The 17825-nt window shown below is 41.7% G+C and overlaps 4 protein-coding genes across 4 annotated transcripts; 1 reads left to right on the forward strand and 3 right to left on the reverse strand.

The window, feature by feature from the left end:
* Positions 1–268: 268 nt before the first annotated feature.
* DSM5745_00977 (uncharacterized protein) lies at positions 269–1171 on the reverse strand (the record flags this gene model as incomplete). The annotated part of the gene is made up of 1 exon (XM_026742993.1): positions 269–1171. One exon carries the CDS (start codon positions 1169–1171, stop codon positions 269–271), a length of 903 nt encoding a protein of 300 aa, XP_026608838.1.
* A 10605-nt stretch (positions 1172–11776) lies between these two features.
* On the reverse strand, positions 11777–13163 carry DSM5745_00978 (SDR family oxidoreductase; the record flags this gene model as incomplete). The annotated part of the gene is made up of 5 exons (XM_026742994.1): positions 11777–12162; positions 12213–12396; positions 12462–12744; positions 12807–13059; positions 13112–13163. The coding sequence occupies 5 exons, from the start codon at positions 13161–13163 to the stop codon at positions 11777–11779; spliced, it is 1158 nt and encodes a 385-aa protein (XP_026608839.1).
* A 404-nt stretch (positions 13164–13567) lies between these two features.
* DSM5745_00979 (uncharacterized protein) lies at positions 13568–14580 on the reverse strand (the record flags this gene model as incomplete). The annotated part of the gene is made up of 2 exons (XM_026742995.1): positions 13568–13925; positions 13988–14580. 2 exons carry the CDS (start codon positions 14578–14580, stop codon positions 13568–13570), a joined length of 951 nt encoding a protein of 316 aa, XP_026608840.1.
* Positions 14581–15036: 456 nt separating this feature from the next.
* Positions 15037–16669, forward strand: DSM5745_00980 (MFS transporter; the record flags this gene model as incomplete). The annotated part of the gene is made up of 3 exons (XM_026742996.1): positions 15037–15302; positions 15358–16476; positions 16570–16669. The coding sequence occupies 3 exons, from the start codon at positions 15037–15039 to the stop codon at positions 16667–16669; spliced, it is 1485 nt and encodes a 494-aa protein (XP_026608841.1).
* Positions 16670–17825: the final 1156 nt, after the last annotated feature.

Raw genomic sequence — 17825 nt, forward strand, 5'->3', positions numbered from 1 at the left:
GGCCACATGTTGTTTGAGTAGAGGCTCATGTTCAATTGATTATTGGTAAATAGAACATATTGCCTCGGAGCCTGGCGCTTAGCGAAACCATGGGCTATATATAGTATGTTGGTCTAAAAACAGCACAGCAGCGGGCGCTTAAGGGTATGGCTGGAGTAGTTAATAGATAGTGGATGGCACGTTTCAGTAAGCGCCTGTACAGAGCAGTGTTCATTCCTTCCCATGAGACATTAACAAATCAAAATTAGACAACGCGAGCGAACAGAAATCACTTTACAACGCGTCTTGAAGGGCCTCCCTTTTCCAATAGCTCGAATCTCCTACCGACAGCGAAACGTGTGAATTTAGAACGCATGATCCGGAGCATGCGTGCGTCAGCCTCGTGATAGCCGACCGCCATCCAGACAAAGAGATGCCATCGCAACCGATCCATGAGCCCCCAGTCCCGCGGGATGTTAAAGTTATACATTCCCGCATACTCGAAGGTCACCGGATAGAACCCAGCGATGTCCCAGTCCAACAGCCAAAGCTGGCCCGAAGGCGAAACAAGAAGGTTGCGCGGCGCAAGGTCACCATGTGTCAAGACAAACGGATCGATGGTGAGCGGAGTGACATCCTTGAAGTCGGGCGCTCGCGGCAGCTTTGCCTCTTGGAAGGCCCGCTTCCCCGAGGTAAAGTTCCCCCAGAATCGGAAGAAGTGGGCGAATTCGGCTCGCCCCGAGTGCGCCGGAAGCTCGAAGCGATCCTCCAGCCAGAACGATCTGCATGCGCCTGTCGCGAGCGATCCGGCGGTTGGAGACGTGACGGATCTGAGTATTTTCACGAAGCGCCGCAGCTGCAGGCCGAGTTTGAGGGTCATGAACCAGCCCAATTTCTTCCAGACGACGTCCAGCGTAGTCCCCTCGATTCGATCCATGACGGTAAAGGCAGTGGCCTCGTTCTTGATGACCCTGCGGACGGACGTACTGCGGATGCCAAGCTGGCTGGCGACTTTGGCGGCCAGCAGGGCATCGTCGACCTCGGAAGGCTGATAGTGCTTGGCGATGAGATGCGGCGAGAGGTTGCAGGTCCGCCAGACGACAGGGTCGACTGAGGGCGACGCTCTGATGTGTTGAATCAGTTCTGAGTCTGTGTATTCGTTTAGCAGCTCTTCGGAAAAGTCGGACGCCATGGCTAGGTATGAGAATAGATGAGAATACGGATGAAGAGTGGAGAGATGGAATGGAAGTGGAGATGAATGCGAAAGTTCCAGGCGTCAACAAGTGTCCGGAATTCCTGTTTTTCCGTTCCCGCCACGGCCTTGTATAGAGCTAGTAGTTTATATAAATACTGTATAAGAAGAGTCGTTAATTAGATTAATTACTAAGAAATTAAATAAAAAGCAAGATATTATATAAAAGCTAGAGCTAACTAGTAGTTTATATAAATGATCTAATTCTAAGCCTCTAAAAAATATTAAATAATAAAAAAACCTATTTTTTAAAAAAGAATTGTTAGAAAATTAACTTTTTGAAATATTTTAGATATTTATAATATTATAGATATTATAATGATACAGGCAAGTAATTGAATAATAAATATTATAATAATTTAATTTAGGCTGTTCAAGGCGCCTAAGTGCTATTATAGCGCCGTTGAAGCTCTCTACGGTAAGTGTTCTCCAACACTGGCTAACACTTTATATCAAGTGCCCTGTGGTGTGAATGGAGTGTGGGACAACATGGATCCTGGATCTCTTCCCTTTGAACTGACCAGAGTTATGCTGATAAATTTGTCTATGTATATACATATACATCCTTTCTGGCAGTGACAGATACATCATTTCTCCTTCGACCTATAGGATTGCATAGCAAGTGACTTGGATAACAAATAGGTCTGTTGCAAACCTTGGAAGGATCTTGGCACAGCAATTTATTGATTGAAAACCACATTCTCATCCATCCTGTTCACAATCTCAAGCCCTATGCAGGACAGGAGAGTCCCAGGCATAGCTGGAGGTCAGGTATCTGTGAGCACATCTCTTCCTCAGCATTTCGAGTGTCGTACCTCACTTCTTAGCCATACAACTTCGCAGCTGGGATTCAATGCGAAGGCTTTTCAAGCTGGCAGTGACCTTGGTGGGGTGTGGTACTGGAACCGGTACTCAGGGGGCTGGGCTTATCGACCCAGAGTAGCCCTACTACCAGCTAGGGATACAAGAGGTTTAATAAGACTTCCAGTTTCCCAGACTCTTTTTTAACCAGCATTAGATTGGGAGGTATTTCGCGCACGGTGATAACGTACTGTGCAAAGTTGAAGAAGGACATTCAATCATATCGCCCGCAAACTAGCCCATCTGGGATGTAAACCGGTCTCAGTGAACAGTTACTTAACTGACAAAGGTGAGGAAGGCTTCATGTGTAGGTCGTTCTAAGCTGCTTGTTGTTGTTCGTCTCTAGATATTTCCACCGCCAGATGCCAATCTAAATGCTCTAGAACGCCATGTCCAGGGACAGAGCGGTTGCAATGCGGGCAATGATAGCTACCAGACCCCGGGCTTTCCTCAGCCTGCACCGCGCCCACTGCATCACGCACCATCGACCCCCCAAAATAGGAGGAAATGGAGCGACTGCGTTGGGGCGTCACTTGGAAACCCGAGAGCCGCAATGACAGCCCCTGACAAGGCCATAGGCTCGCATCCCTGGCGAATTTCATCAACAGGGCCTGCGCGGCTTGCATGAGTGAAGTATCCGATATAGGCATTCCCGAAGGAAAAACGGCCTGCCTGGAACGCCCAGGGCCGAACCGGCCATCAACATGGTGACATAGGGTAAGAGTTGTCGGACGCAGTTGATAGCCCTCAGCTTCGAGTTCGTCCGGGGTGGATCCGGCCGAGCAAGTCTGCAACGAAAATCCGAAGCCAAGGGATGGCTCGATCGGCCGAGATCTTTGGGACAAACGTCTTGGCTGATAACATTGATTCAGCGTGTGTGCGAGAGACCACTTCGCTGACATCGACGCCGCGGATGGTATTGTAGACCCAGCGGCCGGCTTCCACCCCCACAGCCAATTATAGCTGCGGCAGACTCACCAACAACAGCGCAGGAACCTGATTAGTCTGGAACTCGCGCACAAGCCGCCGTCCAAGGTCTTGTCCAAGGCCGCGGATTTTTGTCACTCGGCAGGACAACAGGAAACCAGGGACTACGTTGGGCAGCACCACCATCTGGCCGTTTAGCTTGTTCTGCCCGGCGGCCAGCTTTGCCAGCATTTTGTTCTGCGCGACGCCCGCCAAACAGGTGTATTTCAGCTACCGCAGGATCTCGTCCCTAAGGCGGTTAATAATCTACAATCTAATGTTAAACGCAATCTCGTCCCAGTCGGGGGTGTTTTTAGTATCCTCCACTACACCTGCGGATCCCCAAACGTGCGCACTATCCCACCCCTCAACCTCACCTTTACAACTCTTAGTAATCTAGGGGTACCTTTGAATAAGGGCTTTAGATGCTTTAAAATTATTATAAATATATATTTTTACTATTTTAATTTTATTTTTAACCTTTTTTTTTTTTTTACTCCCCGTGGTATAATAACTAAAATTAAGGCGTGTATTTTTAATTAGCCTACAGGCCTTAATTTAGCTAACTTTACCTAGTTATAAAATTTTTTATTTTTTTTTAATTTTTATATTATAAAAAAATTAAAAAAAAAGGGCCCTAGTAAGCCTATTTTTCCCCTTTTATTATTAAAGGTAATAGCATGCTAACTTTTTAACCTAGCCTAGCTATAAAAATTTTTTATAATTAATTTAATAAGTAGGAATACTAAGTATATATTAAATATAAAGTTTTTATAAGCTTTATAGCTATTATTAATAGCTTTATAACTAGGTAAAAAACTTAAAATTAAAAAGCTTTTATTTATAATATTTATAATAAATTTATATACTTTATTTTTTTAAAAAGCTATATTAATATTAATAATATTAATTATATTTTTTTACATGTATATAATTAACTTATTATTATAATAATTTTTAGTAAGACTATTACCTAGGGGAAAATAAGTTTAATTTTTAAAAATTTAAGGGTTTAACCTACCTTTTTTAAAATAAGTTTTTTTATTTTAATTAATACCACCCTAGGTAAGATGCCCTTATTAAGTATCTTAATAGTTTAATTAATATATAATAGCTTTATTATAGCCTTAACCACGCAAGATAATTATAAGGTGTTAATTACTTTTTTTAATAATAAGTTAATAACGCGCCTTAAAGTATATATTATTTAATAAGCTTTTATTAAGTATATACTAGGCTTAACTATAATTATAGTTATTTTTAAAATTAATATTACCCACACGGGCTAGGCTATTATCCCTAATAACTTTTTTATTAAAAACCTTTTAATAATTAATAAAGTGGTTAATATAATTTACTATACCCTAAATATTATTAATATATATATTTTTTAAAAGTAATATAATTACATGATGTAAGAAGTGCCTAGTATTATTTTAATATATAATAATAATAAAATAAATATTATAAAGTTAATTTAGGATAAAATTATAACCTAAACTAAATTAAAATTAGTTAAGCTTACTTTTTTAAAATATAGGCCTAATTTTAATACTAAATATATTACTTAAGTAGTATTTTTTTTAAAGTAGCCTAGGGCCTTTACTTTATTTAATTAAAATAAGTATTATTAGCTTATTAAAAAATACTAGCTAATTTTTTAATATAACCCTAGCTACTAGGAATACTACTACCTAGTGTAATATAATTATATAATATATTATATATAATATAGTATAATAGCCATAAACTACCTAGGTTTTATTAATTTAAATTATAAAAATCTTACATGCTATATAAATTACTTAGGCCTTTAATTAATAAAATATAATAACTACCTAGTAGCCCCTAGGTATAAAAATAAAAAACTAGTTTACTTATTTAAAAAAAAACTTAATAATATATATTATTATAATACCTATTAATACTAGAATATATATACTTAGGTTAATATTAATACCTAGCTTTAGGCTAAAACTAAGTAATTTTTATTTTAAAAAAACCTTTAAAAACACACCGCGGAAAAGCTAAAGGTAAATAAGCAAGGCTTTATAATAATTACTAATTATTATACCTTATGGTTTAATATTTTTACTAGTAATTAAAACCTTAAATAACTTTTTATTAAATTAATTTTACTTATTTTAGCTAGTGCGGGCATGCCTTTTTTACCCTAAGTAATAAAAATTAATATTAAATCCCCCTTTAAGCTTTAATAATAAAATATTAAAAAAAAATTATAATAACTATTATTAAAATAATACTTAATAATAATAAGATTTTATTATTTACTAGGCTAATATAAGTAGGTTTATACCTAGCTATATTATAATTTTATAACTAGCTTATAAATAAGGCTATAATATTACTTATATTTAAAAGTCTTAAATTATTATAAATATAAAAACCTAAAATTATTTAATATATAAGTACTACGCGCTAGTAAATACCTAAAATAATTATAAAAATTAATTAAAAAAGTATTTTAAAATACTTATTTATATTTATAAAGGGGAAGTGCTGCACGCTAAATAATATTATTTAATATAAAGCTAAAACATGCTATAACTTATAATAAATAATATTAAGGTTTTAAATATATATTAAAAACTAATTACTTATAAAATAATTAATTACCTAATTATACTAATCCCTACCCTAAACTATATAATTAATAAAAATTTTAATACTATTTATAATACCTTTAAGCCCGGGGTAAATAACCTATATTATAGTAGTAAAATTATTAAATAAGCTAGTAATAATAATATTAATTATATTAATAAGCTAGGCATGGCTATATATAAAGCTAGCTATATTTTTAATTTAATTTTTTTAAATATTTTTTTTACCTGCATGCTAGTAATACTTAAGTTATATAATAATTTTAATTATTAAATTTTAGTTATTATAATACCAGGGCGTGAAGAAAAAATACTAAAATAATATTATTATAATATATTAAATCACAAGTTTAAGCACCTAGCTAAGTTAGTAAAAAATAAAATAATATTTTTTTTAGCCTAAAAAACTTAAAAATATAAAGGTATTAAATTAATATATTAAATCCCTTAGTAATACTATTATAAAAGTTATATAAGTAATTAATAAATACCCTAACCTAGGGAGCTATAACACCCCTTAATAATTAATTAAATACACAAAAAATTACTAAGCCTGGGTAGTAAACCTTACCCTAAAATAAAAAAAATAGTTTTTAATTATAGTTTATAAAACTAAGCACGCGTATTAAATTAAAATAATTAATAATATTAAAAATAATTAAAAATTATACTAAATAATAGCATGGTATAAGCTAAAACCTAGGCTTAAAGCTTTTTTATTATTAATAAATAATAAAATAATTAAAAACACACGGGAAAAGGCTAATATTTTATAAAAAATAATATTAAAGTATTTTAATATAAATAATAACTTAAACTTTAATTCCCTAGCGCTAGAGCACTAGCAAGGTAATAAGTATTTTTATTAACTAAAAAAAATCTTATTAAAAAAGGTTAAAAAAAATACTATTAATATAAGTAGTACCTTTTCCAAGGCGGACTAGGTAATAATTTATATTTTAAAAGCTTATTAAAAATATATTAAGTAAGCTATACATGGGCTATATAATTAATACCTATAATTAAAATACTTTTTTTTATTATAAAAGCTTGTAAAGGTGGTAATACTTTTAAAAAATAATAAAAAAAATAAGTTTTTATTTTAATTTTAGCGCCCTATAGTGCTACTTTTAGTATTAAAAAAAAATTTAAATAAATAATAGCATGCTATGTTATTTTTACTATACTAGTATAAAAAGTACTAAGCTTATAATAATATAGTACTTTACCCAAGCACTTAGCTATAAACTTAATAACCTTTTTTACTTATAATATAAAAATAATACTTTTATAAAACTAGGAAGTTACTATAATTATTATAAATATTTTAAATACCTTTAATACTATTTTATTATAATACCTACTTTAATAAATAATAAAATAAGGCTAGTCTCGCGCGCTTTTAGCCCTAATTATAAGTTTTTTTAATAAATAAAATATAAAAATATACCTAAAATTTATTATAATAATAACATACCTAGTATATTATAATATATTACAAGGCTTGCCCCTTTTTTTAATACTATTTTTATTATATATTATTAAGCTATTACTAGTAAACCTAATTTTATGCTTTAGCTATATAAATAACTTTTATTTTAGCTATATAAGCAACTCCCTTTATATAAACTATAAACTTTTAATAAAAAATATTTATAGTATACTAGCCTAAAAAAAATAAAATAAGGTAGTTTTTATGCCTAAAAAATTAAAAATATTATATATTATTTAAAAGTGGCATGGTAAATTACCCTTGCTAGTAGTTAATAACTAGCTAATAATTATTTTTATTATTATAATATTAGGTTAAAAGCAGCCCATGCTATACTAGCTAAATATTTTTTTTAATAAATAGCTTTTTTAATACTAGTATATTATTAAATAAGTAGTTAAAGCCTAAATAATAGCTTAATATATTTATAATTTAATATATATAATATATAGCCTGCTTATAAACTTTTTTTATAAAGTAGTTATTACTTATATTATTTTTAGCTTATTATATAATATAAAAACATGGTATAATAGTAAAATTAAACTTAAAAAGTATATATAAAACCTAAAAATTAGCACCTAGCTAGGCTAGTATATAAAAGTTATTAAAAAAACTTTAATACTAGCCGCTCGCGGTATACTCCTAGTTTTTTAAATAATATTTATAATAACTTTTTTTAAAAATACTAGGCTTTTTTCCATGGTAGTAATATTAAAAAAAGTGTAATTATATTTTATTTTAAGACTAAGGCTAGTTAATAACTAAAACCTACTAGTAGTATAAGTAATATTATTAAAAATCTTATATAATTAAGGCGCTAGTTTATACTAAAAACCTAAAATAAAAATATAAATAATAAAAGCGCTTTTTTTAAAAACTCCTAAGCTAGTTTTAATATATTCTTATTACTTTTAAAAATGCCTAAAAAATCTTACTAGTAATAAGGCCAAGAAGCTAGCTATAAAAAAGTTTAAATAATAATAATAAGTATTACTAATAATAAAAATAGTAATTTTTAATAATAATTTTAAATAAATATATTAAAAGGTTTACTATATAGGCTATAGCTTTATAATATATTATAAATAATACCTTTAAGTATAAGGGCTATTAGTAATTAGTACCTAGTTTTATATATATAATATTAAAGTTATTAATATACTTTAAAAATTAAAAGTTATAATTAAAAAGCTTTTAGGAGTACCCTACTACTAGCTTTATATTAATAATATTTTAATAATTTAATACACGCGCGGGCAGCCCTTGCTATTTTTAAATTAAGCCTTTTAAATATTATACTAGCTTATAAATTAATATATAATTTACTTATAATAATTTTTTAAATATATAAATATTAAAAATAATAAGCTAGTTAATAAGCTAGCTAATAAAATAGTTTTTATAAAAGTATAACTTTTAAATATTAACTTTTTTAAGGCGCAGCCTACCGCAAGCAGGATATATAGCTTATATAAATAAATATATTAAATTACTTAAGCTAAATAATAAAAAAATACCTTTATAAAATTATTAACCTAGTATAAGTAATAACTTATAAAATTAAAACCTTATTAGGTTAAATTATAGCTTAAGTTTATATTAAAATATTTAATTTTATATTACTAGCTAGTACTTAAGTTTTTATATAAAAACTTTAAGTAATATTATAAATACTTTTAGTATAAAAATATTAGGCTTACTTATTTTTATAAAAAAAATAAAAGCCTTAAATACCTAGTTTTTTATTATTACTTTAGGTAATAATTTTAATAATAATCCTAGCGTCTTATAATATTATTAATAATTAAGGCTAAGGCCTTAAAATATCTTTATAAATTAAAGCCTAAGGGCTTTATATTTTTACTTAAAATTATAAATTTTTATAAGTTTATTTACTTATGCTAGGGCTTCCCGCGCCCTAATAATTTTTATATTAAAATTATTTAACTTAATATTAAATAATTTTTTTTTTTTTTTATATTATACTTTTTTTTTTTTATTTTAAATACCTTTTTTTAATATAACTAGTTTACCTAATATATTTTTTTAATATAAAGGCTAGACCCTATAAAATACTATAATTAAACTTTTAAGTATATAATAAATAATACTTACTAATAATTATATATTAAAATAATAAATAAAAAATAGGCGCCTGGCCCACAAGCTTTAATAAAAATTATTTTTTAAAATAAAAAGCCTTTTTATATATAAACTTATTTAAATAAGCTACTTACCTAGTAATAGCACGCCCCTATACCCTAAGAAAGGTCTAGAACATTAGGCGTACGCCTAGTGATCCCCGGGGCGGTAAATATCACTACTACTACTACTACTATCCCACCCCAACTTTCCCTTTAATTACGGGGGCGGAAGATGCGAGTCTAATTTAATACAGGCGGACTCTTCTAACACAGGGTGCTTCCTCACTAGCTCCCGGTAGACAAGAGGGGAGAGGTTAATAAAGATCTTGTTAATACTAGCCCTCTTAATTAACGGCGGCGGAGTCAGAAGCAATGCCCGGACAAGGGCCATAGTCTGGCGGGCCTCGAGCTAATACGGATCCAACGCAGCCTTATTGGTTTTCATTCTATACAAAACGTCCAATCAGTAGGCCCAGGTGGGGGATCCTTCACACCAGGTGGCGACATGCTGCAGGACAATATCAGGGCACTTTGCCTTAACCTTGTCCACGGACATGCCTTAACGCAAGCCATGTTCCCGTGCAGGGTAGTTAAGCGCGATAATTACATTCTACTACTAAACTACAAGGGGGACTATCAGTGGCAGACCAAGGCAAACGCCCTTACACTAGGCGTAGAATACATCGTAGTCAACCAGGGTGATCACCCGTAGCAGGCTCTTGGGTAAGCCTTGTTACAGGAGGCGAAGATAGCGGTAGGTATAGCAAGACTTTTTATAAGACATGGCGTCGGCGTTGCAAGGACATTAATATAGCAGATAACTGAAGGTGCCTTTATGACAGGTAATGCAGGTGGTTTGTGCGCATCTTCGAATAACGCCAGATCCGCGACCCACAGACCATTGCACGATGGATAGATCGGCCGTTAATAATTGGTGGGATGCAATTTAAGGTTTTATGCTTTGATCCAACCATATGGGGCTGTACGTCATTAGCATTTGGGTTGAAGCCTGTAAGATTAAGAATAGATAGTTAAACCCAAGCTTGCACCCTCGTCCAGACCATGGCCCCTGTTCTTCGTCAACACGCTTAACAAGCAACTCCAAGCAAGCCAATCGCAGTCAAACCATCACCAGCGCCATCCTCACACCACGCGTCCCAGAAAGATGGACTCAATACCATTGCTACGCCTCAAAGTCTCCCTATCCCAACTTCCCATCTCCCTCCGCTAAAGCCTGTTCGCGTGCCAACCACATTCTCACCAAGCTGCACGGCCCCTGGGATCCCCTTTCCAGCAACGCAATAAACACTAACAACGTTGCCCGCCCCAGCAGCTTTCCCAACGTCCTGCACGGTCTAATCTACGGGGTCCTTTGCTAAGCCACAAACAAGCAAAACGTAATCCGGCAAGTCGACAGTCTGACCAGGACGTACGGATCCTGGACGAACTTCGCCGCGATCGCCAGGGGCGGCGAGTCCAAGCTGAAAGACGCCCTGGCATGCGGCAGCCTCCACGAGCGGATATCCCGCATGATCATCAAGATCCTGGCGCAGGTGAAGAAGGCCCACGCAAAGTACACTCTGAACCATCTGTTCCGCGCCACGGACGCAGAGGCCATGAAGGAGCTTCTCTCGTATTACGGGGTTGGGCCGAAGACGGCGAGTTGCGTGCTGGCTTTGACGCTGCAGCGGCAGCGGTTCGTGGTTGATACGCATATTTATCGACTTACCGGGGATCTGGGGTGGAGGCCGTCCGGTGCATCGGCGGAGCTCGCCCGCGCGCATCTGGAGCACAGGATTCCGGATCACTTCAAGTATTCCTTGCATTTGCTATTCATCACGCATGGGAGGGAGTGTCCGCGCTGTCGTGCTGGGGGGGACCGTGGCTATGACTGTGAGCTCATGCGTGGACTACAAGAGTAGCTGGAACGGACCTCGGCCTCTGATGAGTTTCTGGTGCAGAATTGCATGATATATTGGTGTCGATGGGATTGAGAGGCCTGCTTCTTAATAGGTGTAAATATACCACAACCAAACTCCAGTTGGTTGATATGAAGCACGTATTTATCCTAGGTCTCCTGCGTCTGTAAAGAATATAGTAAAGAAAGTTCAAGAACGGTTAAGATACCCAGGGAATGCATATCTTTCCAACACCAGATTGTCAAACTTGATTGGTCTAAAGTCCAGGCAAAGCGTCGGCCTGATCAGGTTCCAGGTTCCCACCGGCACAATCCCTTACGTACAATTAACCGTTCGGTCCCCTAAACGTCCAAATCTCTCGGGAGAATCGGCAAAACACCGGCATTCTCATACGCACGCATGGTGTTGATCCAGGACTGGTACGTGTCTTCGCTATGCCCCCAGCCAAACTGGCGCGCCTTGACGACGGTGCTCATAAACGGCGCCATGTTCGCCGCGGGCGTGATATACCAGTTCATCAGGCGGAAGGCATCAAGCTAGAACGCCTCCGGGTCGCCGCCATACCTGGCGACAATACGCTCCCAGACGGCCTTCTTGTCCTGCGCCCACTCGCCGAGCTCAAACGCCTGGGTTGCTGGCGTCGGGGCCTCGAACTTGTCCATCGGGACCCGGAAGTACCGCGCCAGCAAATGCCACAGGAACTTCCACACGATCACGTCGCCGTCGTCGTGGTTAAAGGCTTCGTCCTTGCAGTGGGCTTGGGTTGCGGCCCAGATAGTCAGGTTGGCGATCCCCGGGGCGGACGACTGCTTCTCGACGCGGTGGTAGCTTTCCAGTGTGCCCGGCCAGCGGGGGGCCTCGTTGAGCTCCCGACAGATGAGGAAGTATTGAGCTAGGGGGAGGGTTTCGTTGATTGCCAGGTCTGCGATGGTTAGGATGGTAGTCTGGGAAGGGGTGGATGGGGCTGCGCACATTGGCAGCTGTAGCCGATGATGGCCATGGGGCGGATGACGTTGTAGCTCCAGGAGTTGCGGCGCTTCTGGACGGCAAACAGGTCGTCTTCCTGTTCGTAGTAGAAGATGTTCTCGGGGCCCTCGTAGCGAGGCATGTCTTCCAGGAAGGGGGTGGTAATGTCCCTGTATTGGAAGCCGTAGTGCTGCCGGCAGTCGGAGTCAGCATGGGATTGTCCAGGTTGCCCACGTAGGAGTGAAACGTGCTTACCTTGCCTCCGGTTTGCAAGACGACGCGCTGCAGGTTGGGACAGGCTAGGTCCACTGCTTCAAGGAAGTTCCGGAACAGGGGGCCGTTCTTCTCGTGGAGTTTTGAAAAGTCATTGTTGTGGATGTAGGATGTGAAGAAAGCATGGGTCACGCCCGCGCACAATCCCTTAATCTTCTCGACGATGGCCTCGGCTGGCTCGAGGAGGTCGATGGCGATGAAGCGCACCCTCGGGTCAGTGTAGACGGTCTTGATCGGGCTTCTTGATGTGATGACGATCTCCGACCTAGGGTTGGTCGGGTGAGATGGTGTACCGAGAGGAAGGGTATTGGGTACAGCGTGACGTACCACTCGCTGGCCGGCTGCTTGACCAGATGATCGACAATGGCACTGCCACTGATGCCGTTGGCACCGGCAACAAAGGCGACTTTGCTGTTGGCAGCGCGAATGCCGTAGATGTTGCTCATGGTGATTCCGGTGGATGTCTCAACGCCCTGAGTGGAAGTCCGGCAGCTTTTATAGCCCGTGCTCATCCCCTTTGGCGGGTGTCTGCAGAGACTGCCGAGACATTCCTCTGCCGCAGGAGTCACAGCAGGTCCCACTGCACACAGTAGTGTAGTCTTGGTCGCGTGTTGTTGCCATGGCAGACCCACTGGAGCCCACCGTGGCTCCGCTCTCCAGACGAAGAGAGTGGGCCAGGAACATTGAGGGGGCGACTGGCAATTCCCTTAACTTCTCAACGGCTCCCACTTTTTGGGGCTTCACGGCCTCACAACTCACAACTCGACTGCCCCGGCCTTCCTCACTGCAGGTCACATGACTGACTCTATATCCAACCACCATGAGGCAGTTATTGGAAGATAAACATATCGTCTTGCTACTTAACATGGCATACGTCGTCTTATGGCATAGCTCAGGCACCGAGATGATGTCAAGGTAGTTATGTTCACCAAGAAAGAGGTTATCGTGACGACAATAAGATATCATTATAGATAATCGCTGTTTACGAAAGAATAACAGACACCGTCACATTTACTATCAACATCAACATCGTGAAGATAGAACTCGAGTAGAATCTCTGCCTCTGATCGAACGACCAACACCATACATCATACAGCCGTCAAACACACTACAACGAAATGGCCGACTACCTTCGCAGGCTCCATCCGCCCCATAACCGGCGCAAACTGCGCACCACTCGTCGCCACATACAGCACCGACCGCTCCTGGTCAACAGCAGCAGCCGTCGATCCGCCAACCGCCAGCATAAACTGGCTGCCCGCGAGCAGCCGAACCCGTCCCTCCGGCGAAACCTCAATCACCTCGGTCTGCGGATTCGTGGTCAGATACGCCGTGCCGTCCGGCATGAGCGCAAACCCATCGAAAAACAACCCGCTGGCGATCATCTCGACCGGCCCCGTGGGCCTCGCGTTGCCGTCAACAGGAAACCGCCCATATACCTCCTGGCTGGAACTCGTGTAGTACACGTAATTCCCTAGCACCCGTATCCTGTTGACCCCCACCTTGACCGGGGCGGCTGTCCGGCGGCTGGGACCATGGAGGGATGGGACAGCATCACGCAGGATTCGCCGCTCGTCATGTTCAGCCGCCAGATTGCGCCCTGGGATGCATCCGTGAGCAGCAGGAGGTCGTCGCCGAATTTGGCCATCCCGTCTAGGAAGTCCGCGGCTGGCATGTGTGCGAGGACCTGGGTTGAGGGGACGGTGCCGGTGAGGTTGACGGTCCAGACGGCGAAGGAGCCCGGGGTCGGCGTGACGCTGGGGAGGGAGAGGTTGCCCGCGACAACGGCAAACACGTCACGGGCTAGCTCGGTGATGCCCAGCGTGCTCATGGCGTTGGGGAAGGTGGTGAGGAGGGCGCCACGGCCTGGACGGCTGGTGTTGGTGTTTGGCTCGATCGACCAGAGCTCCGGGGCGTCAATCCGAGTAGCGAGGAGGGTGCCGTCGGACCGCACGGCGAGGTTCTCGAACCAGGTGCCATTGCTCTCCAGCTGGAAGACGGTGGAGGCTGGCTTGGACTGGAGGCCTCGAGGGTAAGAGGGTAAGGCCAGGGCCGTTTGGAGGAGGATTCCAGCTGTACATGTAAAAACGGAAAATTGCATTTTGCTGGATGTAAGGGAACAACTCGGATACAGAGCTAGTGCAATAAGCAGAATGGTATTGCCTTTATAAGCCTTATAAGCCCGCCCTCAAGCCAGTGAGCGCGGCATGGCCAGGGAACCCTGGCAGGGACGGGCCTCTGTCTCCTTCGGCCAGGGTGTGGCGTCATGTTATCGGGGCACAGGGAGTGTCCAGGCCCGGGGTGAGTGGGCCTTTGTTCAAGGCCATGATCGGCTAACCCGGGAATTGATGCCTGCCTCTTTATCCATCGCGGTGAGTCCTCGACGTGAAATGCCCTGAGTCGGCGGGACTGCCATGTCGGATATCTCGGTATGATATGAAACATTATGCCACTTTGCCTTTTAATGCATCCGTACCTGCTCACAACACTGTTCTATTTAAGTCTGCACTGGGGGAGATGCATCCTACCTGGCTATGTGCGAGAAAAGGCCAGCGGCATGCAGCCATCGCGCCTTGACGAAAAGGGCTTGACGGTTGATCTGCCCACCCCGAGTTCCTCCACGTCCGAATCACGGCACACACAGTCCCTCGGTTGCTCCGACGACGTGGAAGCCGGCTTGCCCTCGGTCGCAGCAGCTCAAGGCATGTCATTTGGGCAAGGCAGGCCGCTTCCGCCGCCGCTCCCAGCCCGCGAGGACTATGTCGTCGACTTTGACGGCCCCGACGACCCGTCCTTTGCCCAGAACTGGCCGTTGAGAACCAGGTAGAGAAGCCCTCGTCCTCCTCCAGCGTCGCGATGCAACTGGCTGACTGCTCAGGCTCTACATCAGTGCCATGCTTGCATTCACCTGCATCAGCTCGACCTTCGATTCCGCCGTCTTCAGCCCATCCACGGGCCAGGTGGCCAGACACTTTGGTGTCAGTGTCGAAGTGGCATCCCTGGCCAGCTCCCTCTACATCGCCGGCTACGCGTTCGGCCCCTTGGTATGGGCGCCTCTCTCCGAGCGCCACGGCCGTCGTCTTCCAATCGTCCTCGCCATGCTGGGCTTCGGCATCTTCAATACCGCCGTCGCCGTGTCCAAAGACCTCCAAACCTTGATGATCTGTCGCTTTTTCTGCGGCGTGTTCGGCAGCAGTCCGCTCATCAACGTTGCTGCCATCTTCGCCGACATGTACGACAACCGGACGCGCGGCATCGCCATCGCCCTGTTCTCCAACACCGTCTTCCTGGGCCCGCTGATTGCATCCAGTGTCGGCGGGTTCATCGACAAGTCGTATCTCGGCTGGCGCTGGACCGCCTACACCCCCTCGTTCATGGGCTATGCAACCTGCGTGCTCAACCTGCTGTTCCTCAAGGAGACCTACGCGCCCGTGATTCTGGTCTCAAAGGCCATGGAGCTGCGCCGCACCACCGGCAACTGGGGCATCCACGCCAGGCAGGAGCAGATCGAACTCAACCTGCACGATCTGGTCGTCAACAACATGGGCCGCCCCCTCCAAATGCTCTTCAAAGAGCCCCTGATCCTGGCAGTCACAGTGTACCTCAGCTTTGTGTACGGCCTGCTCTACTGCTTTCTCTCCGCCTACACCAGCATCTTCCACGGCGTGTACACCATGTCCCCTGGCGTCAGCGGGCTTCCAATGCTCGGTATCGTCGTGGGCCTCCTCGCCGCAACAGTCTACATGCTCCACGCAAACAAGACCTACAACGCAAAGCTCAAGGCCAACAGCAACATCCCCATCCCCGAATGGCGCCTCCCGCCCGCCATCGTCGGCGGCGTCCTCTTCTCCGCCGGCCTGTTCTGGCTCGGCTGGACCGGCTTCACGCCCTCCATCCACTGGATCGCCCCGACCCTGAGCGGCCTGTTCACGGGTGCCGGCTTGCTCATGATCTTCATCCAGCTGTTCAACTACCTGATTGATACATACCTTGCCTTGTAAGTCCCACGATTGATGGACCCGCCTCCTTCTTGATTCCCTTGCTGTCATATTCATTGTTGTTGTTTTGCATCATCTCTAACCTGCCGCAGCGCCGCGTCCGCGTTAGCAGCAAACACATTCGCCCGCTCGCTGGTCGCAGCGGGCTTTCCGCTCTTCTCGCGCCAGATGTTTGCGGGTATGGGAATCTAATGGGCTTGCACGCTGTTAGGGTGTGTTGCTGCCGCCTTGGTGCCAATCCCCTTGGCGTTTTACCTTTATGGCAAGCGTCTTTGTTTAAAAAGCCGGTTTGCCCCGGTCCTTGACAGGGAGTTGTAGACTCAGGACTTGCCTTGCTGTGGTTGACTTGTTGCTCTCGGGGGAAGAAGCTTTTTACTCATAAGAAGCCCGGGGCTCTATCCTTGGAACCAAGAACTTTGTCCATAATTAGGTATCTTTGTTCTTTCTTCCCTATCCCATTGGATCATGTCAATGTTGACTTATATATTGGATTGCTGGTGGCTTAGCTGGCCCTTGGCCCCGGGCTTCTCGTGTGTTGACCTAATATATGGTACTAATGCTCTTTATGGTAAAATAATGTAGTAGATATTATACATTATACCTTTGCCGCAATGCAAGCCGGTGTTAATATCATCTAACTTTGACTCCTGGCGTTCGGATTCCATTTCAAGTTCTTAGCATATGCATGAGGACGTGTATTGCAAGGGGCATTTAGAACAAACGTAAACCTACGCTATCCAGTCAGTAGGTTCACACACTCTCAGTTGCTAATGCAATGGTTCTGTACGACTCCAGCTTGGTCAAGTATGTTAAGTAATGAACCTTGGAATACATAACAAGTTCCCAATAGGTTGACTCTGGACTTACGCATATTTCCAAATTTGTATCCTCAGTTCAAACCATCCCCACAGTATTCGTATTACCATGATATTAATGAAAAAGAAAGCACCAGTACCTTAAAGGACGTCGGGAGTACAAAGAGCTCCGTGAGCTCAAAGGTAGATGTCTCAGGCATGTAGCGATGTGGAAGAGACTATCCCACGGTATACGCCTCCACCTCCCGCACGGGGGTCAATTGCAAGGAACGACTTGATGTGTGATGTACATCGTATAAGACGGGTATCGGCACTAGTGCATATGCAGGTGCCATTACTGCCAGACCGACACTTTTATTTATTTATTTTTTGGGAAATTCAGACCAGAGTCGGGACCTCAGGACCTTATAGCAGTAGGATATCAGGGAGAAAGCATAACTCCAAATGCATAGGAGTGCTTTGCCACATATGGGCCTTCCCGAGGGGAAACACGGTTCACCCAGTGGGCTCCTCAGGCCGACCTGCAGATTCAG

The sequence above is a fragment of the Aspergillus mulundensis genome (assembly GCF_003369625.1).
Source record: "Aspergillus mulundensis strain DSM 5745 chromosome Unknown scaffold_0, whole genome shotgun sequence".
Taxonomy (NCBI): domain Eukaryota; kingdom Fungi; phylum Ascomycota; class Eurotiomycetes; order Eurotiales; family Aspergillaceae; genus Aspergillus; species Aspergillus mulundensis.